Here is a 17,034-nt window from a genome sequence, read left to right on the forward strand (position 1 = left end):
ACTAGGTGGCACATGGGAAATTTACCCGTGTGTGTGTGTTATGGCGACCTCCAAGAGCATCTGTCATGAGCCACCCTGTTCAGATCTTGTAAGTTCAGGTCTGTGGCTTCCTTTATGGAATCAATCCATCTCTTGTTTGGCCTTCCTCTTTTTCTACTCCCTTCTGTTTTTCCCAGCATTATTGTCTTTTCTAGTGAATGATGTCTTCTCCTTATGTGTCCAAAGTATGACAACCTCAGTTTCATCATTTTAGCTTCTAGTGACAGTTCTGGTTGAATTTGTTCTAACACCCATTTATTTGTCTTTTTCGCAATACATGGTATGCGCAAAGCTCTCCTCCAACACTACATTTCAAATGAATGACTGATTATTCTGCAACTTTTTGCTGCGGCTGACTACGTGGCACGTGGCAGATTTACCTATAAGAAGGAAAGAAAATTGGCTTTGGCTATTATTATTGAGCATTTTATTGGGCCACCCCGACCCACCCCTGGGCCAGGCGCTGCTAGACGCGGCGTGCGACACGATCCCTTTACTCGCAGCGATGAGACTCCACCTGCCTCTCAAAGAGAAAAACGTTACGTGTATTTTGGGATGCAGCTGGGCCCCTCCGGCCCCTCCAAGCTCCGCCTGGCTCCTCCCCCCCCCGTGGGAGAATCTCGCTCTCTGGGGGGGGGCAGCGGCGATTCCCGACAAGGAGCCGCCTGCTTTCTCTTCCCATTTTGCAGCCTCAGGTCAGCCTGCCGGCACGGCGTCTCCCTCACCCTGCTGCCCTAATCGGCACTCTGTTTTCCGATTGGTGGAATATTGGCGGTCGGCCAATCCCTGCGCTTGCTCCGGATCCCAGAGGTAGGGTTCTTTCCTTCACTTCGCACTAAGGGCGTCGCATGCGACGAGAAGGGAGGGAGGTTTGGGGCACGAAGCCGGGTGCTGTTGCTTCAGTGGCCCGTTTTGCTCCTTTTGGGGGCTGCTGCGTTTGCCCCTGGCATTGAGCCCCCTGTGTTGACTGTGCAAACAGAAAGCGAAAGTAAAAGCAGAGTTTTTAATATGATGTTTTGCTCCCATGTGCCCGATTTTTTTAATTTTAAATTTTTTTTCAATGAGCCCCTGGCCTTTGGCTCCTGCACAGCAGGAGGCATCTCTAAGCCTTTTTGCAAAGTTTTCACATTTGCCAGTTGAGTGGGAGGATTTTTTTAACGCCCAGTCAATCCACAATAAAGGACTCTCATCCATGATCGGGTCATGGGTGAAGTAGCTGTCTGGTGGGCTTATAAATGTTTTTAGAAGCTCTAAATGTTGTTAAGCGTTTTAGATGGCTTTTAATTGTTTTTAAATATTTTAATTATGTTTTTGTGCCTCTCAACACCAGTTTCTGGGAATCGCAAGCCGGGAGAGTCGCTGTTGCCCTGTGATAACAACACAAGTAAAAAATGAATAGAACCAGATACCGGAGTAGGGGGTCGGGGTTAACAGGATTATTGAGGAAAGTTAAAAAGAGGCAAACTGGGAGGGGGGGGAAGGAAAAAAGGTGGAGACGCAGAGACTAAAAGGAGTGGAGACCTCCATGCTGGGAAATACATGCTGGGAAATACGTCCTTTGGGACAGATCTCTGCCCAGCAACATACTTCATATATGGCTATTTGCTGTGCATTTTATTCTTTTTGGAGTACAAAAATATAACTACTCTTATATCCTCATATGGGCTACGGCCATACTACCCTGAACACAGTACCTGGATGGGAGACCACCTGGGAATACCGGGTGCCGTAGGCTTAGCGGAAGGCAATGGTAAACCACCTCTGAATACCTCTTACCATGAAAACCCCATGAATATCTGTATAAAAAAAGATTCATAGGGTTGCCATAAGTTGTAATTTACTTGAGGGCACATAACAACAACGAATATCCTTATATTTATTTTTTTTTAATTTGAATACTTAATTCTTTTGGTCTTGCAGGTGGATTTTTGTCATTGGTTGGTTGGTTTAGGAGTTTCTTACCTTTGTTAGCATTTAGAATTGAACGCTGGCAGAAGCTGAACAGGATCTCTGTTGAAGGAGTACAGTTTATTTTACAAAATTTATATACCGCTGGATTGTAAAAAAAAGCTCTTAATCAGTTTACAAAAGACACCAAAATTATTGATAAAACAGCTGAAAACAAAGAATGAAAAACATTTTTAAAACAGTTAAGAAAGCAAAGGACTGAAGAGACTAAAACACACCAACATCTATGTGTCTTGATAGGCTTGCCTAAACAAGCAAGTTTTAAGCAGGAGCCAGAAAGAACACTGTGAAGTCGCCTGCCTAATGTGCTGCCACACTAAAATAATTTGGAACCTCTATAATAACCAAATCTCCTCCCCTCCCCATTCCCCTCCCCGCCCCTCCCCCAGGTCAGTGTTGGACTACAACCTGAGAGACCCTCTGAATCCTGCTTACCATGAAAACCCTATTCATAGGGTCGCCATGAGTCGGGATCGACTTGAAGGCAGCTGTGCGACCTATACTCTGGACAAGAGGCTACTGTAAGGACAGAATATGGAGAAAGGGTGTGAGGCGGGGTGTATTTTATCACCCTGTTTATTTAATCTATACACAGAACATATACGGAAAGCAGGATTGGACCAAGATGAAGGAGGTGTGAAAACTGGAGGGAGAAATATCAATAATTTAAGATATGCAGACGATGCTATCAGTGCCGGTGCCAGGCTATTTTGCGTCCTAGGCAAGGCTAACTACTTGCACCCCCCCCCCAAAAAAATTGCTAACTTCAATTTTCAAAAACAGATGTCTTGTAGAAAAAATGAAAAGCACAAAACTTGAAACTGCTAAATTTATTTTAAATTGCAAGAATAAGTAATACAACAATCTTTGGTTATCTTTCTCAAATACAACAGAAAATGTTTTAGCACACAAATCATTTTGAATAATGTTGTGAATTGTGATGTTAAAATTTAAGTCTCTTAAAAGTTTCAATTTCCGGCACATCAAAATCTCACTTTGCGTGCCTTTTCCTTTGCAATTTTGTCACCAATTCCTTCAGGTCAAGTGCTGATGCTTGGGCATGTTCAATTGATATAGTTCCCAAGCCAACTAATCTCTTTTGCAACATGGTTGAGTGTATGTAAGTTTTTGCATTCCCCACTTGCCACTGACACTGGAAGTGTGGGAAGGATCCTTAGAGCAACAGAAACATTGTGCACGTTATCCAGGAGTTTTTGTTGTAGTATAAAGAGAAGTACTCCTTGTGGCGGCATAGACTTTGGAAGGCTTCAAGCTATTGCTATAAGTTCACAGCACGGATCTTCAGCATCAATATCTTTGTTTCCATTGTGCATCAATGATTTTTCCAGATTCTTGCAGGCCTTAAGTACATCTTCAGTAGATTTTTTGTTGATACTGTATATATCATACAGGAAGCCAAATATGGAATTATATTGTTGTAGCTGTTGGAATCTTTCTTCAACAAATTGTATGGCCATGTCTAAGACAGCATAGTAGAAACGTACTTTGAATTTCTGTTGTGGATCTTGCAATGCCTCTTCTTGGGCCTCATACCCAAACTGCCATTTCTTTCTCCTTTTTCTAACCTGTTCTGTCTCAAAGTTTGGTAGTATTTCTAGCTCCTTTGCAATCTCAGTAGAATCTATCAAAACTTGTTGAAAAGCCTCATCACACCTGCAGCCCACAAGGTAATTCTTGGTCACTTGCAATTGGCTTGTAGCTGAATTTAAATCAGCTTCCTTATTTTGTAGTAGCTTGCTTGTAAGATTGACTTCAAAAAGGATGTTGTACCATGTAACAAGGGATACCACAAACTTGAACTTACAAATTGCATCAGCAAGGGCCTTAGCTTCAGTTTGGGAAGTATTTCCAGATAAACCTTTTAGGCTTGTGTCATCAAAGATCTCTATTAAAGCATCATATATACTACCAAGATGATATCTCAGTGGTTTCAGAGCATCGATCTGACTCTCCCATCTTGTTTCGCTCAATGGCTTAACAGTTATGCCTAAGTCTGATACATGGCTAGTTAGAATTTGCCAACGCTGAGACGATGCAGAGAAATAATTATAGATCTGTTGAACCAAACTGAAGAAACTAGTTGCTTCCAGACAACACTTAGTGGCATCATTGACCACCAAGTTTAAAGAGTGTGCATTGCAGGGCACAAAAAAGGCAGGTGGGTTTATGTCCAGGACTCTCTTTTGTACGCCATTTTCTTTGCCTTTCATGTTATTCCTATTTTCTTCTTCTTGGCGATCACTCGTGACCGAGTAAGATTGTCTTTCAAAATATAGTCCTTAACAATGGATCCGTCTGAATCTGTATCCACCGCCGATGTACCAGTCCATGACTAGGGGCTTCTGGATTTCACAGTCCTGCCCCCATCGCCATTTGCTGATCGCCGCAGGACTTTTGTTATGGAAGACGCCTGTGCGTGAATTTGTTTTATGTGGGGAGATCGGCGCACCACGAGCAACACACAACCTTGACAGAAAAAGGCTTTGATCCAATGGCATGGATACCACAACAATTGGAAGTCTTTTATCTGCTGCAGCCTTCATCCGCCTTCACAGCTATTGTAACATACACATTGTTATCCTCTGCCTGTTCTGCCGTTGAGGACTTTCTTGGATCGTTCTTTGTCTGGTTTCTCTCCGTTGACCTTACCTCCATGGGTGACCCTGCTGGGCGTACATGACTCCTGACGGCATCGCTTACAGGGTTCATTGGAACATGCAAGCCCACTCACCACTACAAGGTGATGATCCAGCGAGGATCATAACCTTGACCATGCAGATTCTCAATTGGTAATCCCATTTGCTCAAGCTGTCCAAGAAGAGTTTCTGTCATAAAGGCACCTGTAGTCTCCTTTAGTGGAACAAATCCCAAGAAATGTTCTCTTATGATAACCTCAGGTTCAGACATCTCATTATCTGATGGTTTGATTACATCAACATAACATACAATCATAGTCATTTGTTCAATATGACTAACAGGTGTGCAGTCCAGAATAATTGAGTAGTATCTATCTATTTATTTAATTAATTAATTTGTATCCCGCCCTTCCTCCCAGCAGGAGCCCAGGGTGGCAAACAAAGCACTAAAAACACTTTAAAACATCATAAAAACAGATCTTAAAATACATTAAAACAAAACAGTGTTAAAAAACGTAAAAAAACCAACTTTAAAACGGGGTTAAAAACATTATTTAAAAAACATATTCAGTAATTTTGACACAGATGCAGACTGGGATATGTCTTAACTTAAAAGTCTTGTTGAAAGAGGAAAGTCTTCAAAAGGCGCCGAAAAGATAGCAGAGGTGGCACCTGTCTAATATTCAAAAGGAGGGAATTCCACAGGGTAGGTGCCGTCGCACTAAAGGTCCATTTCCTATATTGTGCAGAATGAACCTCCTGATAAGATGGTATCTGCAGGAGGCCCTCACCTGCAGAGTGCAGTGATCGACTGGGTATGTAAGGGATGATGGTCTTTCAGGTATCCTGGTCCTGAGCTGTATAGGGTTTTGTACACCAAAACAAGAACCTTGAACTTGGCCCAGTAGCAAATGGGCAGCCAGTGCAGTTCTTTCAGCAGCGGGGTGGCATGTTGGCAATACTCTTCCCCAGTGAGCAGTCTCGCTGCTGCATTTTGCACCAGCTGCAGCTTCCGCACCAACCTCAAGGGGAGCCCCACATAGAGTGCATTACAGTAATCCAACCTAGAGGTTACCAGTGCGTGGACAACAGTGGTCAGGCTATCCCGGTCCAGAAACGGCCGCAGCTGTCTTACCAGCCGAAGCTGGTAAAAGGCACTCCTAGCCACTGAGGTCTCCTGGGCCTCTAGTGACAAAGATGGATCTAGGAGCACCCCCAGGCTACGGACCTGCTCTTTCAGAGGGAGTATGACCCCATCCAAAGCAGGCAACTGTCCAATTATCCGAACTCGGGAACCACCAACCCACAGTGCCTCCGTCTTGCTAGGATTCAGACTCAATTTATTGGCCCTCAATCAGCCCACCACTGAGTCCAGGCACCGGTCCAGGGCTTGCATGGCCTCTCCTGCTTCAGATGTTAAAGAGAAATAGAGCTGGGTATCATCAGCATACTGCTGACACCTCGCCCCAAAGCTCCTGATGAGTGTTTGGCTGAGAAGAATAAGATATTTTTTCTTAGCCAAAAATATCACTAAATTTCAAAAATAAAAATACATATAAAAAGGATAAATAAAAAACAGAATATAGATTTTTTTCATAAGACTTTATAATTAATTATATTCCATAGCTCTATTGTGGTATTTATCTTAAAATAAAAAATATAAATTGTCAGTTGTATTTTTTACAAGGGTTAAAAAAACTAATCTGTATAAAACTGTGCCCCTCAAAGGTCAGTTCTGCGCCCCTCTGAGGTCTGTGCCCTAGGCGGCTGCCTAGTTGGCCTAATGATAGCACTGGCCCTGGATACCATACTACTAGCAGAAACCAGTAATGATATGAAAAGAATGCTGATGAAAGTTAAAGAGGAAAGCATAAAAGCAGGACTACAGCTGAACATCAAAAAGACTAAAGTAATGACAACAAGATTTATGTAACTTTACAGTTGACAATGAGGACATTGAGCTTGTCAAGGATTATCAATACCTCAGCACACTCATTAACCAAAATGGAGACAATAGACAAGAAATCAGAAAAAGGCTAGGACTGGGGAGCGCAGCTGTGAGAGAACTAGAAAAGGTCCTCAAATGCAAAGATGTATCACTGAACAGTAAAGTCAGGATAATTCAGACCATGGTATTCCCGATCTCTATGTATGGATGTGAAAGTTGAACAGTGAAAAAAGTGGATAAGAGAAAAAGCAACTCCTTTGAAATGTGATGTTGGAAGAGAGTTCTGTGGATACCATGGACCGCGAAAAAGACAAATAACTGGGTGTTAGAACAAATTAAACCAGAACTATCACTAGAAGCTAAAATGATGAAACTGAGGTTATCATACTTGGTCACATAATGAGAAGACATGATTGATTAGAAAAGATAATAATGCTGGGAAAAACAGAAGGGAGTAGAAAAAGAAGAAGGCCAAACAAGAGATGGATTGATTCCATAGAGGAAGCCACAGACCTGAACTTACAAGATCTGAACAGGGCGGTTCATGACAGATGCTCTTGGAGGTCACTGATTCATAGGGTCACCATAAGTCGTAATCGACTTGAAGGCACATAACAACATCATCATCATTGAGGCTAATTATGGGGGGGAACAGCCATTGGGCAACAAGTTTGTTTATTCAGGTTACTGCTGATCTGCAGAAAATATTGCTAAAATACCTTCCTTGTGACAGGAGGTTAGAGGGAATCTGCCTCTAGTGCAAACATGTTTTATTCTTGACCTCCATCATTCTTTCCTTTCTAGTTTGCCTCCCCCCTTTGAATTTTTTTTCTTTATTTGCCTCTTTTTAACCTTCCTTCTCAATAGTTCTGATGATCTTCCCCCCACACCCTGGAGTCTTGTTTCATTCGTATTTTCCCTGTGTTGTTGTAACAGGAGGGTGCCAACTGGGTGCCCCCTCATCGTTGCTGGACTTCAACTCCCACCAACCCTTCAGCCAGCATGGCCAAAGATTAGGAATTTATATATATATATATATGGCACCTGTAACAACAGCAGTTCTGCTGATTGAAGTGGTCGAGTGGGCACATATGGGGTAAGGCAGTCCCACAAGTAAATTGGTCCCAAGCGGTTAAGGGTTTTATATACCAATAGGAACTTCTTGAACTTGGCCCAGTAACAAATCAGCAACCGGCGCAGATCTCCGAGCTGTGGTGTGATACGCTCACAGGGTCTCATTTCTCACAACATATGTGCTGCAGCATTCTGCACTAGGTGCCGTTTTCAGGGGGAGCCCCACACAGAGTGCATTGCAGTAGTCATCTTGCATGCCATACCATGCAAAGATGGAGAATTACATTTTTTGTATGCTTATTGGTGTTCTTCTTACTTTGCTTCTTTCCTGTTACTAATGTTTCTACAGAGAATCTAACCTAGGAAATTATGTCTCTCTCATTCATCCTAGAAATCTTTGTCAAAGGTATTAATTTCAAAGCCTTTTTATTGTTCAGTCTCATATGATGGCGAAGACAGCCTTTTGTGTTTCAAACTGGAGGTTGTGGGCATTTTCTATGGGGCATAAATGATTCCAGATTATCATCCCTATATGTTGTGGAAGATGGCAGATGAACAGGCTAGATGAAGCTGACAGTTTGCAGAAAACCGCACCTTTTCCTGTAGAGCATGAGACCAGTTAGAGCCTTCCTCCGCATCTGTGTACATAGATATCCAGCTCCTGTCTCTGGTTCCTGAAGCTGAAAAGAGCAGTGCGTTGGCTGGGAAACACCCGAGAAGGTGGGTGCCTTGAGGACAGAACTGTTTGGCAGCATTCCTTAGATATGGCCATTTCCTGTGCGTTTTAATCTTTTTAGACTTAAAAACTATTCTATACTGTTATTTATATTTGAAACTTGAATACTTAATTCTCTTGGTTTTGGATGCAGTTATTGGTTCTTGTTTGTTTGTACCTTTGGCTTCAGGGGTATAGTCATGCAGGGTCTTGGGGGGGGCTTAGACCCTTTACTTTTTTGGGAGAAGGGTCCCAATGTCTCCAGCATCCTACAATTAGCGACTGAGAGGAGTCTTCTAACATGCTTCCTTGTCCTTTCCTTTGGATTGGAGCCAATCCGAGTGAGAGGAGGTGAGTCAAACACTGAGAAAACTCTTCTCAGTAGCTAACAGTCTTTCATGCGTATTGGTTTCTAGGCATTAACAAGTGTCTCATTCGCAACCCCACAGCAAAAAAATTTGGGGATGGGGCACAGCTGTGATTAACAACAAGGGACCCTGCACTTCCGATCTTGCCTCTACACTGCTGTTTGGCATTGAATTCTGGCAGAAGCCGAACAGGGTCCCCTGTTGAAGGAGCACACTTTTCCCTGGATATAATTACACTCTGGGTTTAGGAGTACAAGAAAGCTTACATTTATTGTGGAAGATACGTACTGGGTCAGAAAGATCCTAGCCCTAGGTAACTAAAGTTGGAGATGCAAGAGTCATGGCAAAAGCGCAAAACAAAAATATGGCTAAAATACCTTCCTTGGGGTGTGGGCAGAGTCTGCCTTTAGTTCAAACATGTTGTTTTATTCTTGACCTTTCTGGTCTGCCTCTTCACCTTTTTTCCCTCCCCCCAATCTGCTTCTTTTAAACTTTCCTCTGTGATGCGTCCTTCCCTGGCTCTCCCTGTCAGGTTCCTACCTGCGCGTGGTTACTGCCTGTCTCTAGGCACCACCAGGGACTCCACCAGTCCGGACCGCACTCTCTTATGGTTTACCTATCCGCTCTAGCACAGATCTCAACAGATCCCCCTGCTAGGCAACCACCAGTCACGTCCCAATACTAGTATTCCCAGAGACTCTGAATACTGGTATTGTTATTCTCTTCACCGCTGCCACCATTTGTTACAGTTCCCCTTCAGCCTTGGTCATTACCTTACCCTCCCTTCTGGTCTGTGAAACCCCAGCCAAGGATCAGGCCTTTGGTAAACCAAATTAAGTATTTATTACAGATAACAAAGCTAACAAGATTAACAAGATTTCTTCTTAAGGCACATAAGCATATGGTTTTACTCAATACTAATCCGAACTCCACCTCCCACCTGGTAAACAACTCTCTAAACCCCACCAAGCAATCCACTCTTTCTCTTCTCCCCCTGATTCCACTCTCACTCTTCCTTTTATACATTCAGCCATTTTAAACACTCAGCCAATCATCTCACATTCTACTGCCCATTCACTCCCCCTCCTCTTTTACTCCACTTACCATGTATCTTCTAAAACAACAACACTTACCATATATACATTAATATAGGAACATCACATCCTCCTCAGTAATCCTGTTAACCCCCTACTCCAGTATCTGGATTTATTCATTTTTTACTTGTCATCACAGGGGGTTGCCATCCTGTTGCCCCCCCAGACGTTGCTGGACTTCAACTCCCATCAGCCCTCAGGCAGCATGGCCAGAGATGAGGCATGATGGGAGATGGAGTCCAGCACCTTCTGGAAGGCATGTGGGGGTGGCAGCTCCTGAATTACAGCCTCTCCCCATTGGCTTTTGCTTCTTCGTTGGAGTCAACTTTAAGCTCCTACTTTTTTGTGTTCAAATCTCTCTTCTCTCAGTCCCTTCTTCTGCCACATCTTCATTCTCTTGGTTTACTTTTCTCTTGGCTCTTGCTCTCCAATTAAGCTCCTCTTTGCTAACCTTTGGGTTGGGAACCTAAGAACAGCCCCATGGCTGGATCAGGGCAAAGGGGGCCATCCAGTCCAGCAGCCCATTCTCACAGTGGCCAACCGGGTGCCCTGTCTGGGAAACCCACAAGGACGGCCCGAGGGCAACAGCGACTCTCCCCACTTGCGATTCCCGGAAACTGGTGTTCAGAGGCACAAAAACATAATTAAAATATTTAAAAACAATTAAAAGCCATCTAAAACGTTTAACAACATTTAGAGCTTCTAAAATCATTTAAAAGCCCACTAGGCAGCTACCTCACCTATGATCAGATCATGGATGAGAGGTGTTTATTGTGGATTGACGTAGCCTTAAAGACTCCCCCTGCCCTCCCCATGGCAAATGGGAAAACTTTGGGAAGAGGCTTAGGTAAGCCTCGTGCTTTGCAGCAGCTAAAGGCCAGGCACTCATTAGGAACTCACTGTATAGTTGTTATTATTATTATTATTATTAATTATTATTATTATCATCATTATTATCATTATCTTTATCTTCATCTTTATTTATACCCCGCCATTTTTCCAAAACTAGAACTTATGGCGGCTTCCAGATAAAAAATACATATAATTAAAAACATACAAAGTCTACATTAAAATAAGATTAAGCTATTTCCAATATTAAAACCATACACACATATAGCTAAAAGAGTTCAGACTAGTTTAAAAATGATATAATAGACATTAGCAGTGCAGCACCCTTCACGCCCTATCCTTAGCCTTCAATTCCAAAGGCTTTTTGGGATAGGAAGGTCTTTGCTTGTCGGCGGAAGGACTGCAAAGAGGGGGTCATTCTTATCTCCCTAGGAAGGGAATTCCAAAGCCTAGGGGCAGCCACCGAGAAGGCCCTCTCACGCGTCCCCACTAGTCGTACTTGAGAAGATGTGGGTATTGAGAGAAGGGCCTCTCCTGAGGATCTCAGGGCCCGGGCATACAGGGGGATACGGTCTGATAAATAGCCTGGACCTAAGCCGTATAGGGCTTTATAGGTCATCACCAGCACTTTGAATTGTGTCCAGAAACAGACTGGCAACCAGTGGAGCTTTTTTAACAGGGGGGTAGTATGGTCCCTGTAACCAGTCCCAGTTAACATTCTGGCTGCAGCACGTTGTACCAACTGAAGTTTCCGAACAGTCTTCAAAGGCAGCCCCACGTAGAGCGCGTTACAGTAGTCTAAGCGGGATGTAACTAAGGCATGTGTCACCATGGCCAGATCAGACGGCTCAAGGAATGGGCTCAGTTGGCGCACTAATCTTAACTGTGCAAAAGCACTCCTGGCCACCGCAGAAACCTGGGACTCCAAATTTAACGCTGAGTCCAGGAGCACACCCAAACTGCGAACCTGTGTCTTCAGGGGGAGTGTAACCCCATCCAGCACAGGCTGTATCCCTATTCCCTGGTTCGCCTTACGACTGACCAGGAGCACCTCTGTCTTGTCTGGATTAAGCTTCAATTTGTTCAGCCTCATCCAGTCCACCACTGATGCCAGACACTGGTTTAAAACCGAGACACTTCCTTGGAATTAGGTGGAAAGGAGACATAGAGTTGGGTGTCATCAGCATACTGATGGCACCCAACCCCAAACCCCTGGACAACCTCTCCCAGCGGTTTCATATAGATGTTAAATAACATGGGGGATAAAACTGAGCCCTGAGGGACCCCACAGGCCAGTGGCCAAGGGGTCGAACAGGAATCCCCCAGCACCACTTTCTGGGTTCGTCCCTCCAGGAAGGAATGGAGCCACTGCAAAACAGTGCCCCCAAGTCCCATCTCAGCAAGGCGTCCCAGAAGAATACCATGGTCGATGGTATCAAAAGCTGCTGAGAGGTCCAGCAGAACCAACAGGGACACACTCCCCCTGTCCAGTTCTCTGCGTAGGTCGTCCACCAAGGCGACCAAAGCCATCTCCGTCCCATAACCAGGCCTGAAACCAGATTGAAATGGATCCAGATAAACTGTTTCATCCAAGAATACCTGGAGCTGGGAGGCCACCACACGCTCTATTACCTTACCCAAAAATGAAATATTGGACACTTACAATTAACTTACAGTACAATGATACACATGCCTACTGGTCTGGGTGCTTCATGGGGCTTGTTGCCAGGTAAGTGGGTATAGGACTGCAGCCTAGGATTTGGTTTCGGGTTGGCAGTTAGGAAAAGCAGAGTTCCTGTCCTTTATCACATGTGTGGCAGACAGAAATTCCACAGGTGAAACCTTCTGTGGCATGAAAATACAATCATGGGGAAAGCTTTACCTGTTCACATGATGTGTGCCAGACATTTCACTGCAGGAGTGACTACTGACTTATTTTTCAGCCCTCCACTCCACCTGCCAAAGAGGACACAGATTTGCATATGGCACAAAGAAGATGTGTTGTTTATGCAAATCTGTGTCCTCTTTTGCAATGCAGTGCGCTGGGCCCAGAGATTCCTGTTGAGACCGCCGGGTACCTCTTCTCCTGAAATGCTGGCCTTGGAGATTGGCCTCTCCTTTCCTTTTTGTGTCTTGACTGACCTCTTTCTTTATGGAAGTCGTAGATTGTAAAGCTGTGGGCAGGATTTGTGGTTTTTAATATAGTTACTGCAGAGCTCCTAATTCTTGAGGTGCATCATCACAGTTATCATCATCAATTACAGCATTTGTATTTGGACTGAAAGAAAAACAGTGAGGAAGAGAAGACCTGAGAAGACAAAACATCCATGGATCACAAACATTCGGTAAGTTTGAGGGGCCTTCAGTAAGCAACCATCTCAGACAGGTTAGTTCCCCACTTCCCGTGGGCCAACTCAAGTTCGAAGGTGGCTACCATAATCATCAGTCACCTCCAACACCCCACTCCAAGTTGCCCATCCAGGTCCAATCAGCTGATTGGTGCTGGGAGCCTGCCTTTAAAGAGGCTCCCTGTAAGCGGCAATCAGCTGATGGCTAGATGGAAGAAGTCCTTTCTAAAGTCTTTCCAGAGGGGAAGATGCTCCAGAAACTGCAGAGAAAGCCATTTGTATTCAAAGTGCTGGGGGAAGCTCTTTGAAGAGGCACTGCTTCCCTTGAAAGAAAACAAATATTCCATTTTCAAAATGGAGTGCTTTTCTTTCTTTCTAGGGAAGCCATTTGTATTCAAAGTGCTTGCTCTGGCACTTTGAATGCAAACTGCTTTCGCAGGAGAGAAAAAAAATCCTTTAAAAAATAGAGCTGCTTTTTTTCTTTCCCAAAGGAAGCTTGCAAATCCCCTTGTGCAGTGCTTGGGAAGTGTTGAGCCAGGATTTTTGCAGGCATTGCCAACCAGCAGGCTGGGGGTGCCTGCAAAGAGCCTTCAGTCCAAGCCCTACCTTTTTCTGTCGCTCACCTGAGGTCATATACGATGTCAGGTGCAGGAGAGATGGGCATGGCTTGGCCAAAACGGCCTCACGGGCCTGTAGGCCGGAGGTTCTGCCCCAGAGATCTCAGTCTGAGTTTTTAAAATTTACTTCAATGAATCCCAAGGACGTTCAGGCATTAGCATTCCTCTGTGCATGAGACACAGTTCTCCTATTTGCTGCAGGTACAAAAATCTGAATACCCAACTGAGGTTTCTCAAGACTGTGCTCAGCTTGAACCTGGAGACCTGATTGAGGTTTTTGAGGCTGAAGACCGGCAACACTGGGCTGTCTATGTGGGTGGTGGAGATGTCATCCACCTGGCTGGTGAGTCTTCCTTTACGAGGGAGAGTGAAGGAAAAGTGAATGGAAGGGAGAAGCGTTCCCCCCTCCCAAGCAGATTTAGGCCAGCCCAGGAGCATCAGTAAAATGCCAGTGGCTCTATATCATTTCTCCACCTTGGGTGGGTGGGGGAAGCTCACTGGGTGACCTTGGGTCAGTCACTGTCTCTCAGCCTAACCTACCTCACAGAGTTGTTGTGAAGATAAAATGTGTTTATGTGGAGAAATTCTCACTAAAATGGTGGGGAATTTTCATGAGGATTTTTTAAAAAAATCTCAGACTGCTGCAGGAATGTAGAGAACCAAATTTAACATTGGAAAACTGAGAAACTGAGAGAACGGAAATGGACAGATCTTTCCATCCTTACTGGTGGAAGGCAGGGCATTCAGGCCTATACTTCACAGTTTCTGTATGATCTCTCTCTCTCTCTCTCCCATTCTCTCTCTGTGTTTGGGATTTTTCAGTTTCCAAACTGAACCAAGAGGGAAACGTTCTGAAGGATCCTCTTTCAAAAGTGGTCCACACAAGCAAGTACAAGGTCAATAACAAGTATGACATGGAACACAAGCCCAGGCCGGTGCACGAGATCATCCAGGATGCAACAGCAAAGCTGGGGAACAAAGTAGCCTTTGACCTGTTGAACTACAACTGTGAGCACTTTGCCACTGAACTTCGCTATGGCAAGGCAATGAGTGATCAGGTGTGTAAGTAAATCCTCTCCCTGTGGTAACAAGTGCAATTATTGAAACTGCATGTGGGCTGCTGGTGCCAGAAAAAACAAGGGAGGCAACACTTAGATGAGGATCATTTATATGTTTTTGCCTGAACCTAAGTGGCTAGCCCTTAATGTTGTGGGAATAAAACAAATTTCTGGGTAGTACATTGATGAAGGCTTCCAAACCAGAACACAGAGATATAAAATAAGCAGTGTGCCAGTCACAGCCTTGAGTTCAAAATTTCCAAATGTATGAGGAGATAAAATCTGGAAAATAGAAACCTGAGTTACAGGTTTCAAACTTCATGGAGGGCTAAAGTTTTGCATCAATTCGTTAATGACATTGTTCAGACTTTCCTCAGAAAGCTTGGGTTTGTGAACCAAAATCTGTCCTTTAAAATGTCAGATCCTGAAACTCATATTTGGAAAAGGTGGAGGAGGAGTTGTTGTTTTGCCTTTGAAGTTTTGGGAGCTTTTAAAAACTTGCAGCCTCCCCACCCCCAAATGAAGCTAAAATTAATTTCAAGTGTGTTGTGAGACAATGAAAAATCAGCTCCCGTTGTGCATAAAAAAGAACACTTTGGTTTTTTTGCAGGCGGTGCCTGCAAAGAGCCTTCAGTCCAAGCCCTACCTTTTTCCGTCCCTCACTTGAGGTCATGTACGATATCAGGTGCAGGAGAGATGGGCATGGCTTGGCCAAAACGGCCTCACGGGCCTTTAAGGTTGTGCCCCCGAGATCTCAGTCTGAGTTTTTAAAATTTACTTCAATGAATCCCAAGGACGTTCAGGCATTAGCATTCCTCTGTGCATGAGACACATTTCTCCCATTTGCTGCAGGTACAAAAATCTGAATACCCGACTGAGGTTTCTCAAGACTGTGCTCAGCTTGAACCTGGAGACCTGATTGAGGTTTTTGAGGCTGAAGACCGGGAACACTGGGCTGTCTATGTGGGTGGTGGAGAAGTCATCCATGTGTGTGGTGAGTCTTCCTTTACGAGGGAGAGTGAAGGAAAAGTGGATGGAAGGGAGAAGCGTTCCCCCCTCCCAAGCAGATTTAGGAGAAATGGCCCTATATAATTTCTCCACCTTGGGGAGGGGGCAAGCTCACTGAGTGACCTTGCACCAGTTACTATTTTTCAGCCTAACCTACCTCATAGGGTTGTAGTGAGGATAAAATGGGGAGGGGGAAAACCTTTCCTTGGAGGAAAGGTGGGATATAAAATAAATTAATTAATTAATTAGAAAAGAGGGATATGTTTAATAACTTTATAAATAACCAGTACAAATATAATTTAAAAGCATGAAAACAGCCCCAATTCTAATTATACAGCTATAAGAGTGGCTGTTTACTATAGCCAGCATGGATTTTTTGCATTCCACTATGTTAAATTGAAAATACCTCCCCAAGCCATTCTGCTGCTTCCCATAAGCTCATTTCAAAACAAAATCTTAGAAAATGTATAGACCAGAACTCAGAAATGCAGATGTTAAAGTCTGAAACAGGAAGGGGAAAATGCAGATTCCTGTTGGACTTTTTTCTGTCAGTGGTCTCATAATTTATTGAAATTAATTAAAAATCAGCCATGTTCACAGAGTACCTGTAATCCTGTTACTGATTTTACCCCATACTAGGACCTTCATTTTCCGCAGTCTAAAAGTTGGGGAAAGAAGCATGGCTGATTTTTAATTAATTTAAGAAAAAACTCTGGAGTCAATGATAAGCTGTTACCGAATTCTTCCAAGCTACACAGGAAGCGGATTGGACTGTGAAAGACCAACCCAAATTGTGTTTGCATTTTGACAATTTTGTAGGGCAGTCCAATATCTCAGAGAGGAGGTCAGGTCTCCTGCTCCCCTGGTGCATTCACTATAGCTGCTTTTTAAAGTTTGATAGAAATATCTGTGGGCTATAGGTATGTTCTTAAATCGCAAGGGTTTTTTTGCCTGTTAGTGAATAATCTACAAAATTCAGGAGAAGCTACAGCAGAAACTAAACAGTCCCCCAGAAATTTATTTTCCTGTCTTTTCTGCAATTTTGCACGTTATTGGTGAAAAAGAGTGAGACCAAGGGTGGCTGGAAGGCTGCATCTCCTGCCTCCCCAGTGCAACATCTTTACAAGCGGAAGACTGGCCTGGCCCCATCCATCGGCTACAGAAGTAGCAGCTGTTCCAATGCCTGCTCTCTTCTCCTCTTCCCTCCCCATTCCTCTTTCCTTTTGAGTTGTGTCGATTAGATACAAACTTTGACAAAAGACTGGAAGCCACCATAATGGATGCAATGCAA

The 17,034-nt window shown here is 44.0% G+C and overlaps 2 protein-coding genes across 9 annotated transcripts in view; one reads left to right on the top strand and one right to left on the bottom strand.

The window, feature by feature from the left end:
* Positions 1–17,034, bottom strand: part of LOC133378952 (antigen peptide transporter 2-like) — a 99,893-nt gene that overhangs the window by 29,804 nt on the left and 53,055 nt on the right. The window lies entirely within an intron of this gene.
* LOC133381507 (uncharacterized) overlaps positions 1–17,034 on the top strand; it is a 35,756-nt gene that overhangs the window by 14,218 nt on the left and 4,504 nt on the right. For 2 of the 8 annotated variants that reach the window (XR_009761682.1, XM_061620686.1), the window contains exons 2-7: positions 332–849; positions 8,231–8,406; positions 12,977–13,057; positions 13,879–14,020; positions 14,500–14,735; positions 15,588–15,729. Coding sequence is in view for 7 of the 8 variants with exons in the window: in XM_061620686.1 (XP_061476670.1) it covers positions 13,040–13,057; positions 13,879–14,020; positions 14,500–14,735; positions 15,588–15,729 (538 nt within the window). In the remaining variant the exon portion in view is untranslated. Of the gene's footprint in view, positions 1–331; positions 850–1,011; positions 1,028–8,230; positions 8,407–8,441; positions 8,464–12,976; positions 13,058–13,878; positions 14,021–14,499; positions 14,736–15,587; positions 15,730–17,034 lie in introns of those variants that run through there. The other 6 variants (XM_061620688.1, XM_061620691.1, XM_061620687.1 and 3 more) reach the window with 6 other exon arrangements.

Source organism: Rhineura floridana, chromosome 3 (assembly GCF_030035675.1).
Source record: "Rhineura floridana isolate rRhiFlo1 chromosome 3, rRhiFlo1.hap2, whole genome shotgun sequence".
Taxonomy (NCBI): domain Eukaryota; kingdom Metazoa; phylum Chordata; class Lepidosauria; order Squamata; family Rhineuridae; genus Rhineura; species Rhineura floridana.